Source organism: Corvus moneduloides, chromosome 1, assembly GCF_009650955.1.
Source record: "Corvus moneduloides isolate bCorMon1 chromosome 1, bCorMon1.pri, whole genome shotgun sequence".
Lineage (NCBI taxonomy): Eukaryota > Metazoa > Chordata > Aves > Passeriformes > Corvidae > Corvus > Corvus moneduloides.
Genome location: NC_045476.1, coordinates 120,138,568 through 120,157,207, shown reverse-complemented (window position 1 = coordinate 120,157,207; position 18,640 = coordinate 120,138,568). Strand labels below are relative to the sequence as shown.

Below are 18,640 nucleotides of genomic sequence, written 5' to 3'. Positions count from 1 at the left end.
CAAAAGATCACAGCTTTTACAGGTGCTGCAGGACTTGATGAGACTTGATCAAGTCAGGAGTACAGGACTGGGATTTCTTTTCTAGAAGCCATGGAGTTAACATAGTTCACTTTCCTCTTCTAACTGCCCTACAGGAATAAATGTTCTTAGGGAGTTTTGTTGTATTATACTACTCAAATTTGCTGCCAATACAAGGTTACTTAGGGTAAGTAATACAGAAGAGTTACAACTATGAAGAATTATAGAGAAGACTTTACAAAACTGACTGAGTTCTAAAGTGGTGAAAATCAGTGTAGAAAATGAAGTAACATGTGTGGCAAGAAAATTTAATTACCCTAGTATCACATAGAAATTCTTTGGGGTTTAGCTGACTATTGCAATTCAAGAACAAAATCTTGATTTGTGGTAGTTCTTTGAAAACATCAGCTGTGAATACTCAAGGGCAGTCAAGAAAGAAAAGTGAATGTTCATCATTCTTAAGAACAGAGAGCTGAACCTGGATTTGTACATTGGCATAGCAGCCTTCCCTGACTCTTGCTTCTTGAATGTTGTAGTCCTTGTCTGCAGTATTCTCAACACAGATATAGTAAAATTGGATGAGGTTCAAAGTGGCAAGAATAATCAGAGGTACAGAGTAACCACTGCGTAAGCAACTTTAGCATTCCTCCAGTTGGAAAAGATGCAATGATGCCAGGTACAATAAAGCTCTTAACATCAGTCCCATGGTTGGACTTGGTGAACTTAAAAGTCTTTTCCAACCCTAACAATTCTGTGATTCTATCGGGAGTGCCAAACATGAAGTAAATACTCTATGGAAGTGGCAGGTTCAGACCACTGAGAAGTGTTTCCTCATTCAGTACACACTTAAGTACTGAACTCCTGCTGCAGGCTATTACAGGTGCTTTCATGGGTTCAAATAGCAAGCAGGCAGTAGCACGGAGAGGGGGAAATGCTTTGAGAGCTTTTACATACAAATGCACACTTCCTGGTCCAGAAAGCCCTGAGCTGCAAATTGCTGAGGCCAGGAGAGTGATACTCCTGTAGAAAGAGCATCCTGACTGCTTGCACTCTATGTGCATAGCCCCGTGGCCAGGGCGGGGTGCATCCAGCTCTCTCCCATGTGGCCATCCTTATGTCACATTAGCATTAGATAAACTAACCTGGGTATCTGTAGGGAGATTCCTTCCCCATGAGCGGGAAAGGTGGAGGATGAGAGTAAGGTGGAGTCGGGAGGAGGTGAGGTGATAATGAAGCAGAAAGGGTAATTGGGAGTTGAGGGGCACACTAGCCCTTTGAATGTGTTGCTGTGAGATAAGATGGGACTTTGATGATAATGACTTTAAACTTAAGAGCAGGGGATAAGAATGTGCAGGATGTGCCGGTGTCAGGGTGGGGGGTAGGGAGAGGGGAGCAGCTATATAGGGTGCATGCACAGCAAGGGACATGGCAGGCATAAGCACAAAGGCTCTTTGGGTGATTTGTGTGCCCACACAAAAAAAATCCATGGCTCTTTAAGAAGCTGAAATGTGCAGTAGTAGAAGATACCGAAAGAAGAGCAAGAGACATGCTAGAGAGGGATATCAGGGTTGTTCCTCTCTGTTAAAGGGAAGAGGGAGAGCAGTACTCCTGCAGAGAGTAGCTTCAGAAGAGAGTCAAGGTGATGATGCACAGGCTCTGAATTCTTTGCTTTCACAATGCATTATTATGAAGAAACAAAACGTGCTGTGAGAATAACTGTATCGTTTCTAGTGTTCTTGCTGGGGAAAAAAAGTTGTCTCTCTTGACTAACACATAAAATTGCTCTACTATGTGCAATACTTCAGGCTCATAATCTGGAAATAGATTTAAGGGATAAAGGTGTTTTTGACTAGCAGTCTCCTCAAAAGGATAATGTTTTTTGTATTTTCATTTACTGCAGTGAAATAGCTGTGTTTTCATAGCTTGGGAGAAAAATGATCAGGCATTAAAAAAACGTATCTTTCCAGGTCCAAGAAGAAACATTTGGTTTTTCTAGAACCTTGAATTATGAACACAGGAAGTCAACTCAGTTAACTATTTGTAGATAATGCTTACTTTGTTTATTGAATGGGCCCATGTGAAATGACTTTGCACTTTTCCTTTATCAGGATATTTCAAATACTTTTAAATATGAGTTTATACATTTTATGTCCAAAATTATTGCTCAGCAGTAATAAATCCACAGATAATAAATCCGATAGTAAATAAAACATCTAAAACATTTCACAGAATCACAGAATGGTTTGGGTTGGAAGGGACCTTAAAGACCATCTGGTTTCCACACCCCTGCCATGGGCAGGGGCAGCTCCCACTACAAGGTTGTTCAGGGCCCCATCCAACTTGGCCTTGAACACTTCAGGGATGGGGCATCTACAGCTTCTCTGGGCAGCCTGTTCTGGTTTATATTAAGAATTTCTTCCTGATATCTAAGCGAGCTGTGTGTGTAGATAGGAAGGTACTGTTTTGGTGCTCTTAGGTGGTGTCTAGCACTGTGTAAACAGGATTCCTTTCTATAAATGATTGTTAGGCTTTTGGGAAGGACCTGGATGATCATTTTGGCAAAGGTGGTTCAGAACTGTTGGATATGAAGATAAGTGACTTTGGTGAGATTGCAACGTCTCTCCACTCAAAAATGAGCAAAACCCATAAGGAACCTGGGAACCTCAGAGAATGTTCACCATGGATGAGTGAATTCAAAGCTGAGTTCTTGAGGAATGAACTAGAGGTTCCTGGTAAGTTCCCCTTCAGTGTTGATAGTGAACTGTCCCTTACAAGAAAGTTGCTGCTCTTGAGCTTTATTTCTTGTATGGGCTATATGGCCCTTCTTTCTGGCTTTATGCCTTATCTGGCCTTACTTGAAATAATTCTGTTCACTCATTATCTCTTAAATCTGTTCTTAAACTGTAGTCCTGATTTTTAAAATTGTATTCAAGCTTGTATCTCTTACCTAAGAATTTAGTATTTTTCTAAAGGCCTGACTCCAGGAAATCTGAATATAAATCTGCGTTTAAATTTAGTTCAAAAAAGGTTGTGTCTTCTGAAACCATCAAGAGGTCAATTCTAAGAGATAAGGAAAGGGTATCAGTAATTCACAGATGAAAATCATACTATGTGTATGTTGGATCTTTTTTACACATGTAAAAGTATTTTCTTCTCAGTTGTCATTCTACCAGTTTGACAAAACATTTGGATGGGTGTTCTGGTGTTAAACACACTTTAAAATAACATCAGTTTATGTAACTTTTTTCTAATTTTTTTTTTCCACTATCACTTCAGGTCAGTATGATGGAAAAGGGAAGCCACTGCCAGAGTACCATGCAAAAATCTCTGGGTTTGATGAACGGGTATGTTTTTAAGATTGAGTCAAAATCCTATGTAGTATAAATCTGTGTCCATATTCCAGCTGAAGAATTTGGCAGTAGCAGGGTTGTTGCTTGTTTACACATCTTGCAGCATACAAAGGAAGGGCTGCAAGTGGGCATTTGTTTTCCTAGTATAATTGAGTAAATTGATTATGTCATCTAGGAATGACAGATATGCTTAATGCCAGTGGTGATTCTGTAAGACCAAGTCTTCTGTCACAAATATTCTGCTTTTTCCTGTCTTTTTCCAAGGTAAGTGTAATGGAATCCTTGAGGAAGCCAAAACGTATAACAATCCGAGGCAGCGATGAGCAGGAGTATCCTTTTCTTGTCAAAGGTGGTGAAGACCTGCGACAAGACCAGCGCATTGAGCAGCTCTTTGATGTAATGAACATTATCCTTTCCCAGGATGCTGCATGTAGCCAAAGAAACATGCAGTTAAAAACTTACCAGGTCATCCCCATGACAACAAGGTAGGCGTTTATCTTGAAGGGACAGAAATCTTTATATTAACATCTATTACTTTTGGGATGTTGGAAAGTGAGAATTTTGTGTGCCAGGTTCAGATTGAGAGTGTTTTGTGCCTTGGCTTAATTTATCTTTTTTCCTTTTCCTTTTAAACAACATTGAAATTGCTTTGTCTGGAAAGTGTTTTTCAGAGTATATTTAAATCGGTAGCTGTTAACCTTCTTTTAGTAGGCACTAGAATGTGTTGCTTTCCATTTGTGGTGTTCCTCTAAAGTTCAGCTCTGAGCTACTTGTTCTTATCTCTGACTTACTTTGTTCCAGACTGGGACTCATCAAGTGGCTGGAAAATACCTGTACCTTAAAAGAATTCCTTAAAAATAGCATGTCTAAAGAGGAAGATACCAGCTATTACAGGTGACGCTTGGTTTAGCTGTCTGCTCTAACAGAGCATTACTAATGGGGTTTTGGATAACTGACGGTCTTGTGGCAGGATTTTCTTTTTTCTTTTCTCTTTTTTTCTTCTTTTTTTTTTTTATTAAGTAGTGAAATAAAAGCACTTATAAGCAAGGAGGCAGTTTGTACTTCCTGACCCAAATTAGTAATTGGCAACTGTTTGTTTAACGAGTGCCATTGTACCTGGAATATCCTCCACCCAGCTTGTTTAAACAAGAGGCTTATAATTATAATCATGTGTGACGTCATTATCATCATCATTTCCTTATCAGCAGATTGATTTTACAAGCAGAGGATTTTGATCTCTTGATTTGATCAGGCAGGAAATGGACTTAGGTCAATAGGGGCAGGGGAAGGGAATAGAGACAGAGCTGTTCAGAACCTGAGTTCAGCAGTGAGTCAGTGATGGGGGCTGGAAATTGGCAGCAAATGCACAGAACACGACTGTAAAAGAGCACTCTCTCTGGCTTGATACAAATGCTGGGTTTGAATAAATTATATTGCTTTCTCATGATTGTAATTGGAGGTTGAATATTTGTAAAATTGATTTAATTCTAGCATTTCAGCCTAGTTCTGTCCTGGAATTTAGAAATGTGGTTTAATTTACCAATGTGGTTCTTAGTTACATAATCTTTGTTTGGGTTTGCCTGAGTGTTGTTGTCACCATTTGTTTTTACTGGTTAACATTTATGGGGCAGGTTGGAGGAAACTCCAGCGTGGAGGTTGGACTCCAAAGAGTGTTTATTTCTATGGTTATTGGATTTGTGAGCGGTTTAGGAACTGCTACAGTTCCTGCATTACTGCTGTCTGATTCACTGTTGTGAACAGCAGTGGTATTACATTGATCTCAATTCACTGAGTGGGAAAGTGAAGGAGGACTCACATGGAACCATCTCGTGAGGGGAGGAAATTTATAGTATGCTCAATGTGGAAGATCCCCATACGTTACTCAGTCAAGACAATTAAGTTATTTTATATTGAGCTATGGTTAAGTGACAGCACTCACAAAGGAAAATTTTGGTTGGGGTGGGGGGAACAACTTCCTGAATTTTTGAAATACTTTTCTTTAACCCAAGGTGATGGGCTACAGTCTATAACTGATAAGTGCTTCTTAAATGGAAATGGCATTCTCTATCTCAAAACATGCTTTGGAAGGAAGAGAGAAGGCAGCTGCTCTGCTAAGTTGCTGCCTCTCTGGAATAGAAGTTTAATGTCTGATGCATTTAGTTAAGATGGGAGAAAAATACCAAATTATTCCATAAGCAGTGCAACTGATGAATACTGGCTTCTCATGGATTAATACCCTAAGTTCAAGCACCCATTCATTCCTCCTCTCTCGTGCACGCTGAGAAGATACCAAACTGCCTTCCTGCATTCCCTGCCCATTTGGGTGGACAAAGGGCAGCATGTACTGTGGTAGACTACATAAGGCTTCTCAAAGGCTACAAGGGCAGTGTCAAAATTACCTTTTCCTCCCTGGAAAAATTATTTTGGACCTTTCTTCTGGAGGCAGCATCTAATTTTCACAGTACCTATTGACAAATTAACACCAGTGAGATGTCTAATCTGTCAGATATGACTGAAGTGTGTTCAAAGATGGGGGGGAAGGAGATGGATGGATCAGCCTATACTCTGACTGCAAAAACTTCATTTCCATAGCAAGGCTAAAATTAATGTAGGCTGTAGCTTCCCGACTCTTCCTTTGCATAAAAATCTCATGGGTTAGAGCGGCACACAACCTGTGGGTAATCAAATAGAAAATAGATACAGGGAAATCATCAGTGCTTTTCTTCTTTTTGTCCCTAGCCCAAGAGGACCTCGTGCTGCCTATTCTGAGTGGCTGTCCAGGATGGGTGGGAAAGCACAGGGCATCATCTCTCGATACCATGCTATGTACAGGTGGGTTTCAAAAGAGAACTGCATGTGAAATGTAGAAACTAGAATGTGCACACATGCAGAGTTGTAGAAATTCCAGGAAAAAAGTATGATCTGCATTATAATATGGTGGCTAGATCTGATTTTTGCTCATTTTACTGCTTTCTCTTACTGGAGATGCTGTGCAAAATTCCTCTTGCCAAAAATCCTACCAGAGCACAGGAATGCGTCCAGAAGCTTGCTCACTTCCTTTAGAAAGTGTCTAGAAGCAGATGCTGCTCTTCAACTTTATTTCCTAGGCATCTTGTTCCTGATTATGCAGTTAGGTAGGCTGCCTCAGAGCCCGAGCATCTGCTGGAGTTGGACAGAGAAAATCACCATGATTCACTGAGAATTTAAGAATATTTGGTGGTTTAGGTCCCAACTTGAGCATCCTCTCAGAGGAATTTCCACACCTACCTAGATCTAGCACTGTGGGTGGTGAAGTGAAGCATTCAGAGGAGCATTTATTAGCTCATAACGTGCAAATGTATTGCTTTTTAAAGCAAAACTTTGACTCGGTTAACTGAATTAATACTTTTATTCAGATCCAGAATGTCCTTTTAAAGTAATTCCCCATCACCCCCATTCATCTTCTGTCTGCTGCATCAAAGAGCTGTTCTCTAATTCTCAACTCTGCTCCTTTCAGAGGGAAGTAGACTGGAAGGAAAGCACCCAACACATTTCAGCTCTCACGAGCATTCAGAACTAGACATGGGCTAGGACAAAGCCTCCTTCCCCAAATCTGCATGGCATGAATGCCCTCAGCACCAGTTCTTCAGTTCTGTTGCTTCCCCTGTGCTGCACTACTTTCTAGTGTCAGTATGGCCTCAGCCTGTTGCTGAGAGATTTAACTGGGGCCTTAATTCCTCTGCTTGGAAGAGACTGTCCAGCCAGAAAGGACATGATGATATTGCTGTAATAAAACTCAACTCATCTACTTAATTTGGGGGAAAATACACAAAACTACATACTCTTTTGTATTTAGAAATGTCAGACTTGGAAATAACCCTTGTGAGAAAGAGAGGGGATGGGGCATTTGTAATATCAGATAAAATCTGGGGGATGAACTCTTTGTGGCTTTGCTGTACCATCTACTGGAGTAAGCACCGTACACTGCTGCCATCCTGGGCATATCTTGACTTTCAACATGCAGGGGGCTGTTATTTCAGCAGCTACTTTTATTTCTCCACTACTTTGCAGAAATGCCAACCGTACAGAAGCAGTCACGTCTTTCAGAAGCCGGGAGAGCAGCGTTCCAGAAGACCTGCTGCGGTAAGTGGCTGCTGATGGCTGCACATTGTGAAACAAATGTTGGTGTTTCTCTGCATTCAACAAGCGAGTTCTGTTTTGTTAAGGCGAGCCTTTGTGAAAATGAGCACATCTCCCGAGGCCTTCCTCGCCCTGCGCTCCCATTTTGCCAGCTCTCATGCACTGATGTGCATCAGCCACTGGATACTTGGGATTGGAGACAGGCATCTGTCCAACTTCATGATTAACAAGGAGACAGGTGGCATGGTGGGAATAGACTTTGGATACGCTTTTGGTGCAGCCACACAGGTATTTGTTTCCAACTAATTTGTTACAGCTTTTGCGTTTGTTATGTGCGATTACGCATGTGTTCTCTGTACTAAATTGGATGCTCTTCAGTTGCCATTGTTTTGGCGCAAAATAATCTTTACAACTTATTTCTAGTTAATTGAATACAATATCTGAGTCCAGATATACTCAGACAAGCAGTGAGCTATAGAACTCCACAGAGTCAATATGGTGGTGTTTTACACAGTTCAACCATGCTTTCAACCACTGTCACTGAATATTCATGACTAGAGCTTTGATGTCACAACTTGATTCAGTTCTACTTTTGCGCGTTATTTTCAGTTAAGTGACAAAGACAGTTTCAAACCTTAAAAAGAACAAAATATTCCCGTCTAATCCTTCTGTTCCAAGGCTTCTTACTTCTTGTTTTCTTTTGACTGCCCTTCCCCTTGGCTAGTTTTTGCGTGTGCCAGAGTTGATGCCCTTTCGCCTGACTCGCCAGTTTGTTAATCTGATGATGCCAGTGAAAGAGTGGGGACTCATTTACAGCGTGATGGTGCACGCCCTGAGGGCTTATCGTTCAGATCCAGACCTCCTCATCAGCACCATGGATGTATTCGTAAAAGAGCCTTCTTTGGACTGGAAGGTGGGGTTTTGTCCTCTTTCCTTTTTCTTCATGTGAAAATTCTTAAACTGTAATAAGAATAAAACTGATGAAAAAGGAAGTATTCCTTGAGGCTCACTCTCAGTACTCCTTTTATCTTTCTTGGTTTTATTAAGTTCTCAGAGAAACTGAACTTAAAAGTATTTTAAGTTTTAAGAAAGTGTTTTAAAATGACAGAATTCTATATTTATGCACAAAAAATAGTAGCATATGTCTGTGTTGTCGGTGTACTGCTCTTTATCTCTCATGATAATCCTAAAGATGTGGGCTACTCTTGATCACATTATGTCACTTATAGCACCAGCATAAATATTTTCAACTTCTTGCGTTGAACCTCTTAAACTTACGTAACAGCACTGTATATATCGAACTAATAGTTACAGAGAAAAAAAAATCTGAAACTAGTTGCACTTCGGTAAGTTGAGTTGTAAATTAAGGTCACAGGCAAGTTAGATATTATCTCACTGCTTTGTCCTCCACTGCATCTGCAGTTAAGATACTGGCTTGACTTGCTATGATCTTCGTCTTAAAAGCCTTTTTTAAGTGTGTGATTTAGGATAAATAGGGCAAATTTGTTTTCTCCTTAGAACTTTGAACAAAGACAGCTGGCAAAAGGAGGCACGTGGATTAAGGAAATAAACACATCTGAAGTAAACTGGTACCCTTTGCAAAAAGTCAGCTATGTCAGAAGAAAGCTTACAGGTGCCAATCCAGCAATAATCACTTGGTAAGATGCTCTCCTTTTGCTTTAAACTGCTCCACTACGAGCTTTGGAAGGCTCCTGTGTCAGATCTTGCTCCCTTTGGATAGAATGGTGCCTAGGAAAAGAGAAGAGAGACAGGGCAAAATTTCAACAAACCCTCTGTCAGAATAATTTTGGTCCATGTACAATCTCTCTGAATCACCCTGCCAGCCAAAACACCAGATATCTCTCTGTGAGTTTTCTTGCTCCAACTCAGGCCTTCTGAGCAGTTTTACTGCTCCTGGCAACATATGCCTCCTCTCCCTGTCAGGCTGCTTAATCTCATACTCTTCAGCCCCACTGTTCTTTATGTTTGTCTCCATTGCTTTCAGGGTAGGGATCATATTTAAATTAATATATGCTTCTGATGGAGGATTGCTTGAAATGGAACCTGAACCAGCTGTAGCGGAGGCATGGAGGAAAGCTGCTTACGAGAAACATCAAATTCAAATCTGGTGGCATTCTCAGGTTATTTATGTCAGTCTAGTCAAGTCTGGCTCAAGCCAGAATATCTTCAAAGTTCAGTTAAAAGTACAATTAATCCCTTCCATCCTCTCTTAAAAAGGCATTTTGGATTAATCAGGGGAAAGACAGTAAAGCAAAGAAAGCAAGCCTGTTTTAAAACCATACAAATATTGAAAAGTGCAGGACTTGGGAGGAGTCCCTTTTGCGGTCAAGGCTGAACTGGAAAAGGCAGCAAAATACTTGTTATAGGCACAAATCAGGAGGGCAGGTAAAGAGATCAACAGCTTGGATGTGAACTGCTGCATCTGTTCAGCTAGAGACCTTTGACAAGATTGGCATATTCATGCCAAATACCTACTAGTAAAGGACACCTGAAGTCACCAGTCTTCACTGGCCAAGCCTTCTACAGCTCTTGAGCAGCCTCCACATCTTGATCTCAATTCAAGCTTTATTTTTCAAGTGCTGTTTTGTGTTTAAAAATCCATCTCACATTTTTTGCTTGTTTCTTTTAGTAAGAGCTTATTTTTGTGTTCTCAATTTCAGTGATGAACTGCGCCTGGGCCATGAGAAGTCGCCTGCTTATAATGATTTTGCAGCTGTGGCTCGTGGTAACTCTAACCATGATATCAGAGCCAAAGAGCCAGAGGATGGACTGTCAGAGGAGACCCAAGTGAGGTGCCTCATCGATCAAGCGACAGACCCCAATATTCTTGGCAGAGTCTGGGAAGGATGGGAACCCTGGATGTGAGGAACTGCCCTCTACAAACCTGTCTGCCAAGGGATCTGTACCCTAAAACACAGCTGCAACTAGAGCAGAATTTTAAGGCCAAAAAGTAAAAAAGCTCTTAACTACTTTTATCACCGGTTAACTTGACTAATAGAGAAAATAAACTTTTGTATTAAAGCTGTATTGAAACAGTGATTTTTGATTCTTTTTTTAAAATTATTTTTCTTGAGTGTGGTTCTGTAACAAAGCAGCTTTATTGTCTTTGCGTTAAAATCAATGTAGAAAGAACTGGAGAGGCTCTAGAGCTTAAAGATTTATTTGAAAAGCACTAAGATTCCTCAGTGGAAAGCACAAATTCATACCCTGCAAACTTGTGGGCGTCCGTGCAGTGATGTAGTGAGTCTGTGCTTTTCTTTTGCAGAGACCTTGATGACAATCGACTGAAACCATTCTGCAGCCACATACTATTTGTAGTTAAAATTAGAAGATTTTCATATCAATAGTATCAGTGAACCACACGGTGAAATTAAACAGAAAACAGCTCTTAGCTCTAGATAACACCTAAAGTATCTGAACAGCTTTTTCATTACTGGATAATGAGATAGTAATGATGAGACTGTTTTTAGCAATTAGCCATTTACCCTGTTATCTTTGTCCTTTGGAAGTCTGCACTGCTCACAGTGTGTTATTTCCAAATTATTGTTTGGCCCAAGCCAGAAGTCGCTGTCGACAGAGCTGAGCGCTGTAAGCTTCTTGCCATAACTGCAGCACAGCCCAGGAATGGCTGCTGCACTTTGGAATTTGCTTATGCCAAACTGTGGGGGTTGTGCCAGATGTGGCTCTTTGTCTCCAGCAGCCAGTTCTCAGGTGTGCTGGGTTTGGCTGGGCTTGAGTTTGTTTTCTTCAGAGCAGCTAGAGTGGGGCTGTGGTTTGGATGTGTGCTGGGAACTGTTGATAACACAGGGATGTTTCATTAGTGCAGATCAGGGCTTGCACAGGGACAAGGCCTCTTCTGCCTCTCACACTGTGAGGAGTCCGGGGTGCACGTGGAGCTGGGAGGGGGCACGGCCAGGATAGCTGACTCCAGCTGACCCAAGGGATATCACATGCCATAGGGTGTCATGCTCAGCACATAGAGCTGGGAGGAGAAGGAGAAAGAGAGGGAGATGCTCAGAGTGGTGGTGTTTGTCTTCCCAAGTCACTGTTATCCCAGCTTTCCTGGGGATGGCTGACCACCAGCCTGCCCATGGGAAGTGGTGAATGAATTCCTTGGTTTGCTTTGCTTGTGTGCACAGCTTTTGCTTTAATCTATTACACTGTCTGTGTCTCAGCCCTCGAGTTGTCTCATTTTCCAATTCTCTCTGGAGGGAGTGAGGAGCAGCTCTGTGGGGCTGAGCTCCCAGCTGGCATTAAACTGCAGCATGGGCAGTGAGGGAGAAGGAGAATTCTCTCAAACACTACTGTTGCTCATTACCTAGATTCACTGCAGGAGATAGATCCCATTGAGGCTTTTAATAATTATCATAAAGGGTGTAATAAAAATGAGTCTTTGCCCTTTCACTGCATACAAGATTTCCTTCCTGCCTCTGTGGCAGTGGGGCGGTTCTGGTCTCGCTGAGGGCCATGTCTGCTGCTGGCACCAGTCTCAAATGAATCTGTCAGCTGGAGAGCAGAGAATTCTGCCTCCTGGATACAGCTCCGTGAAAAACTCCTGATGAGGAAGAATGCTGAGCTCTAAAGAATGGGGAGGGAGCTTTTCTGTTTCAAATACTTCCCAGCAACAATTACTATTTGTTACCTTTCTTAATAAACATATTCAATGGTTTGTGTCAATAGTGTTATAAATCAAGAAATTCACCACATTTTTATCAGACTTTATTAATTAAAAATATTGTTGGAATGTATTTTTGTAGAGGAAACATTTAAAAATAAACTTTCAGCTGTATACCTCATTTCAAAAGTTAATTCAGGGCACTTTAATCACAGAAAGCTTCTACATTTACCCATTTATGGAGATGATAATTACTGGACAGTAAGGTGGGGGTTATTTTAATAAAAGTGTTTAATATAGTTTTTTATATACACTTCAGTAAGATGTCATGGTGTTTTGTTCTTTTGATCTCTGCTAACAATTAGGACTGCAACCTTATGACTGAAACTTGGTCAGGTGAGGTACCCTGGCTTTCATGCTGTCACTCTACAAATACAAGAAAGTTTAAAGCACAATAAAAAAGGTAACATGAAAAGGCAGAGGGCATTTAGAAATCAAGTGGCTGGGTGTACGAGGTGTTTAATGGCACTTCTGGCACATACCTCAGATAGTTACTGGGTACTTTGACCTGCACTGTGGAGGACAAAGTTTGGGTTTATACTTTAACGAGGCTCTTCTCGTAGGACTTCTGATATCTCAGCAGCAGCAGATGTTTGTGCACAGCAGGCATCCCTCCTTGGCCTTTGGGAAGGGGCTTTGGAGTGCAGCCTGGCCCTTCCTGGGGAGGGGACTGGGGGTTGCTGCCCCGTGCTCACTGCTCCCTGCAGTCCAGAGCGAAAGGCCCTCAAGGCTGTGACACAGGCAAGAGTGACACGGGCTTAGAACGTGTTCATGACAACTTCAATACTTAAAAGCTCCATTTTGGCCCAGAAGAAGCACAACAGTGGGAAGCCTCGGCTACATCAGCCCTTATTAGTCATGTGTTTGTCAAGCTCATGTGTCTGCTGAGGCGCAAAGCACGAGGCTGCTGGGTCTTCAACACATCCTGTGCAGAGCAAGTGGAGTTTCCCTAACTTTCTTTAGGGAGCTTTCACCCTGCAGCTGAATGGCCCTGGAAATAACCTCCAGCACATGTGAATGGCAGATTCTGTCCCCAGTCCTGGCTGCTCTCAGTAAGATGCAGCAGCTAAATGGAAAGGCTGGAGCCAGCCTGTGAAGCAGCATGGGAGGTACTACACAATGCAAGCCTCAAGTTGCTGGGCTCGGTGCTTTACAGGGTGGGTTTATTTGGCTTCCAGAAAAGAGTAAGATGATGTGAAGATCAGAGTCAGAGACTGCATCAGGTCTCATGATGCAAAACAAAACTTGGGAACTATTCACAAGTAAGACAGAGTATTTCCTTCTCAGATTAAATAACCAGATAGATGGGCACTGTATCTGGAAATCCATTAGTTGCAATCTAAAATGTTATGTAAAACATTAGCATATATTCTCACTAGGTTTTTCTTAGTGTATGGAATGATACTGTGTTTAAGCTAATCCTTACCATCCCTGCCAATCTTACAATTTCCCTCTAGCTAAGAATAACTTTACAGCTGAATCCAGAGGAAACTGGAACTGCAGCCTACAGTCTCCTTTCCCAGCTGATAGAGAGGTTCCTGCATGCTGCTTCTTGTTTCTCGTGATCAGGATTTTCTCCCTTAGTCCCCACCACTGCCCCCCAATTTAAATGTTATCTTGAGGTCTCTGTGGCTGAGAGGTGATACAGCACCAGCACACATTTGGGCACAGGAAAGAGCCTGGGAGCTTTCCACAAAAACAATGAATTAGGCTCATATTCAGACATGGAATAAGGAATTTCCTGCAGCTCTTCTGGTCTCACACTTACGGGTTTGGCCAGCTGCTTCCAAAAGTAAGCATCTATATAAAGAGACATTTCTCCCCAAAATTCTTGTTTTTCAAAATTGAGGATAAGGATTTATTACCTCTGCTTTAGAACTTTTTTTCCCCCAAAGATGAGGGTCTGACGAGTCACTTCATTAATACTGTGCCTCATTTGGAAATTACATGGGCTTTAAAAATGTCATTTTTAAGTTATGCTGCCTGTAAGAAATGGCACCCACACAGAAAGCTCACACCCTGGCAGACATCCACAGCACCAATTGGTATCGCTGGTCTTGTCGCAAAACTACCAAAGAGCCACACCTTACATCAAACAAAGATCTGTCCAGAATAGGGTGTTTAGAGGGGTATATCATTGTTGCAAAAAGGTTGGGAGGCTTTTTGGGCCACAGAGATGATCAAAGAGCTGAAGCACCTCTCCAGTGCAGGCAGGCTGAGAGGTTGTTCAGCCTGGGGAAGAGAAGGTACTGGGGAGACCCTACTGCAGCCTTTCAGTACCTAAAGGGAGCTTGTAGGAAAGATGGAGAGGGACTTTTTATCAAGGTCTGAAGTGACAGGACAAGGAGGAATGGTTTTAAACGGAAAGTGGGTAGGTTTAGATTAGATATTAGGAGGAAATTTTTCACTGTGAAAGTGATGAGACACAGGAACAGAAAAGATGTGGATGCCCCATTGCTGGAAGTGTTCAAGGCCAGGTTGGATGGGGCTTTGAGCAACTTCATCTAGTGGAACTTGTCCTGGCCCATGGCAGGAGGGTTGGAACCAGATAAACTTTAAGGTCCCTTCCAACCCAAACCATTCTGATAACATGAAGGAGTGGCCAAGAGGGACTGGAAAAGTTTTGGTTACAGTTTCCACGTTATTTACATGGTGAGTTTTTTCTTTGCCTTTTTGATGGGATAGAAGAGGGTAGCACTGACTCTACTTGTCCATTATACTCACAGTAAATTATACCACACAAGATTTCATTTGATTAATGAAGATATTAATCAATATCCAGGCAAAAGATATAGCTGTCAATTTGATCACATGAATGGCAATTCATGCAAAACCTGTATCACAAAAAAGTTCAGAGTATCCACCAAAGAGTGTGATAAAACAAGGAACACAGGTTCTGAGGTGTTTTGCTGCAGTAGCACTTGGCCTTTGGGGACCCTGAGGACCCTGATCTTATTCAGCAGCTCAGCAGCCACAGGTGCAGCTGGACAAACCCAGCCCAGGCTGACACTGCCAGAGCTTAAATGTCTGTAGGGAGACAAAACACAGAGCTTCAACTAAATGAGCTAAAAGGAAAAATCCTTTCAATTACCGTCAAGTTCTTCAGCTGCCAAGAGTAGGGAGGCCACAGGCAGGCAATGATGTACAAGTACAGCACAAGTGACAAGCAAAATCCTGTTACAGTGCTTCAGGACAAGGGAGAGGCAGGAGCCCTGGCAGAGGTGGCACGAGCGGGTAGCAAGCGACTGTCCAGCAGTCACTGTGCTGGCTGACAAGAGCCAACACCAACCTCAGCCAGGTACTGTCCCTCCCTAGGAGTGTGTGGGCAGGTTGTTTGACTCTCCCCAGGCAACTTGTACCTCCTCCTTTGCGTGTCCCATTTCCTGGTCAGGCCCCATGTGCCATTGCTGGCTTCCAGCTGGTGGATGAAAGGATACTTGCACTCCTGGTGCTTCTTGTGGGGAGGAGAAATGCAGCAAACCAGTCCTCCATCTTTTTCCCCCTTGTCAGCTTGGTCTTTACCCATTAATCCCCCAGGACCTGATGTCCTGCTGGCACTTTCTCAAGCCCATAATATCAAGAGAAGAGAAGGGCTCTTGAGGCTCCTCAGGATCAGTACAGCCTCGCCACACTCCTAGTCCCACTGTCCCAAGAAGTCCTGTATGCCTGGCTGGCTTGCTGGAGGTGAGCATGCTGAGGCATTACCCTGTTTCCTTACCTCCCCTGAGTGGCCTGTCCCCTATTTATGAGGAAAAACTTGTCAGAAATACAGTGTGATTTAACTGCCATCCCTGAAGGGCTCAAGGTCCTGATGTTTCTCTGGGATTCACAGCCAGCAGTCCAGAGTAAGTAAAAGTTTTGCCTTTTTTCTGCTTCTTAGAGAAAGGTTTCTTGTCCTTTCTCACCAGGTTTAAATACTTTCCTTGATTTGGAGCATGAACCTCAAGCAAGTTTTAAAGAATTTATTCTGAAATTCAGATGATCACCTGCTTCTTCTGCTGTTTAAAATGACTGGATCCCAGAGACAAGCTGTGAGTCGGTGGGTCAGATACTCAGCAGGACAGATGAGGGAAATCAAGGGCTTGTCTGTACTTCACTGCTCATGAAATTACACATGCAGATGGGAACAGATTCAGCTGCCGTGATGCCAGACAAATCTACCCCAGGAAAGAGTAGAGTGTGGATGTTGTCCTGCCTTCAGTGCACTGCTCTGGTAAGTGCCAAGTATCACATGCTCCTGGATGCTTTGCTGCAGGTGTCATAGCACCCCAGGGCTTCACACCCTGCATGGCACGTGGGAGAACCCCCTCAAACGTTCTCCTGAAATCACACATCTCAGGCTCAGCAACCAACACAACCAACCCACCTTCCAGGGGGTGGATCCTGCTGCTTGGGTTTGGGGGACAGGCACTGACAGGTCTGACCACAAGTTCTGAACACACCTCCAGGTCCTGAAGACCCTTTGGGCAATGCTGTACCCCCCATGGTTAGCTGTGACACAGATGGCTTATATTGAGGTTTACACAGCGGTTCTGTGCCTTTTACTGAGGGATTCTGAGAATCTAATTGCCAGGAGGCAAGGTGCCCAGCGGGGGTCGGGTGACCTGGCTAGGAATTGCATGTCTTTTTGGAGTAACACATGATGGGCATTAAATAGGCATGTTCAGGCTGGCACAGCGGCATGCCAACACTGGCTGACCTTTGGGGTAAGGACTTCAGTGAGCTGGAAGTGTAACACAGTTCTGCATGCAAACAGTTAAATGAGTGCTTTCCAAGACAAATCATAATTTTGTGACTACAACCGGTGAAATCTAACCCCTTCGAGCAGAGCAAGGGGAGAGACAGTGGATATCAGACTGCCTCTCATTCCTGAACTACCTTCCCATGCCTCATGTGCACACTCCTCTGCACTTCATGCAGAGAAAAAAGGTCCAGGAGCACCATGTTCCCTGCTGGACAGCCAGACCAGGCCAAGGGCAGGTGGCGCAGAGCTGTGCAACATGAATAGACCCCAGTGGTAGAAGGCAAAAAATAAAATAACATGTAAAAAGGGTTTGGGGCATATTATTTCTTTGACAATGTGGAAAAAAGAAAAGCAACCATTTCTTGTGCCACTGTCAAATTCAGTGGTTAATGCTGGTGTAGATAGAGGTTGTGTGTAGATAGAGGTTGTGTGATCAATCCTCTGATGAGAAGGGAAATCAAGTTTATTTAAACATGAGACATCTGGCAATGCTAGAGTTAAAAGCAAAGCCTCTCCAAGCGAAACCTTACCTGCCAGATGTAAAACCTCACCTGCCAGGCACTGCGCACTTACCCTGATCCCACAAGCCTTCCCACGAGGAGTTTACATCCAAAGGGAGAGCATGTACCAGTCTTGTTCCCAGCTACTTATGTTAAAACACACACCCCTGTGATAAACAGCTGCGGTCCTGCAACAGCTGCGGCGGCGGCAGATGGAGTCCTGCCCAGAGAGGGGCAGCAGGCCCGGCATGATCGGCACGTACCCATGGTCCCCAGAAAGCCACTTCTGGGCGAGTGGCAGCGCACTCTGCAGGGCACAGCTCCGTGCCAGCAGCGTCAGCTGAGTGCTGGGCTGGAAAGTCCTATCTTAAATACAGAAGGGCCTTCTATAACTATTATAAATAAGTAAATGTTTTTTTGGAGTAAATTTAAGGGCATTTTGTTGTGTTTCTATAGTAATTCAGTCCGTGGAGCACCAGGGGGTGAAGCCAGGGTTTTAGAAACTCTTACATAACTATAAAACTTATCTTTTAGCTGAAAGTTCAGCTATTTTCAGTTCTCTGATACTTGCCAATTCTGTAGTAGTAGTTTGTGGGATGCAAGGAGGGCGGAGGTCAACAACATGCATAATTACTTTATGCAAGGTTTTAAGAGGCATAACTTCATGCAGACAGCGTGAAGCAGCTAAAGATGCCTCAAAGACCCCTTTCCCACCGGAATGTCCTGCCAGAAGAAATCCAAGTGACCACCCTCTCCCCGGAGCGGGGGATTTCTCGGGTGAAGCCGCCAGTGCTCCAGCGAAGGGAGATGAGCCTGGGGAGGGCGCTCGGGTGATACACAGAGCCACGCGTGGGGCAGGCAGCATCTTCCCCGTACCGCTCCATCCAAGGCGCCGCTGGGGAAGCGCGTGGGGGACGCAGCGTGGCGCTGGTGGCGGCGGTGGGGTAAAATCAGCTTTTTCAACCAGCTTTTCCGCTGGCCCGCGTGGAAAAGAGAAAATTAACTCTCAGCCGCGGGAATGGGGTGCCGGTACCGGCGTCGGGACAGCGCTCTCCGGGGACGGGACGACGCGGGGAGGGCGCCAGGCGCCCGAAAGGCACCGGCACCGTCCAAGCCTGTGGCGGGGGCATCTCGGACCGCGGCCACCCTCCGCCGGGAGGTGGCAGCTCGCTGCGGCGGCAGCCCTGCCTCCGCGGCCGCGCACCCCACCCGC

General features: G+C 43.7%; 1 protein-coding gene across 2 annotated transcripts in view; it reads left to right on the top strand.

Annotated features, from left to right (window-relative positions):
• Positions 1-10,547, top strand: part of PRKDC (protein kinase, DNA-activated, catalytic subunit) — an 82,779-nt gene extending 72,232 nt beyond the window's left edge. Inside the window, exons 77-86 of one of the 2 annotated variants that reach the window (XM_032124864.1) lie at positions 2,546-2,750; positions 3,295-3,362; positions 3,633-3,853; positions 4,170-4,262; positions 6,108-6,200; positions 7,419-7,490; positions 7,574-7,775; positions 8,212-8,400; positions 9,006-9,145; positions 10,169-10,547. In XM_032124864.1, the coding sequence (XP_031980755.1) occupies positions 2,546-2,750; positions 3,295-3,362; positions 3,633-3,853; positions 4,170-4,262; positions 6,108-6,200; positions 7,419-7,490; positions 7,574-7,775; positions 8,212-8,400; positions 9,006-9,145; positions 10,169-10,373 (1,488 nt within the window). In that variant the 3' untranslated portion in view covers positions 10,374-10,547. The remainder of the gene's footprint in view (positions 1-2,545; positions 2,751-3,294; positions 3,363-3,632; positions 3,854-4,169; positions 4,263-6,107; positions 6,201-7,418; positions 7,491-7,573; positions 7,776-8,211; positions 8,401-9,005; positions 9,146-10,168) is intronic. The other variant, XM_032124872.1, reaches the window with a different exon arrangement.
• Positions 10,548-18,640: the final 8,093 nt, after the last annotated feature.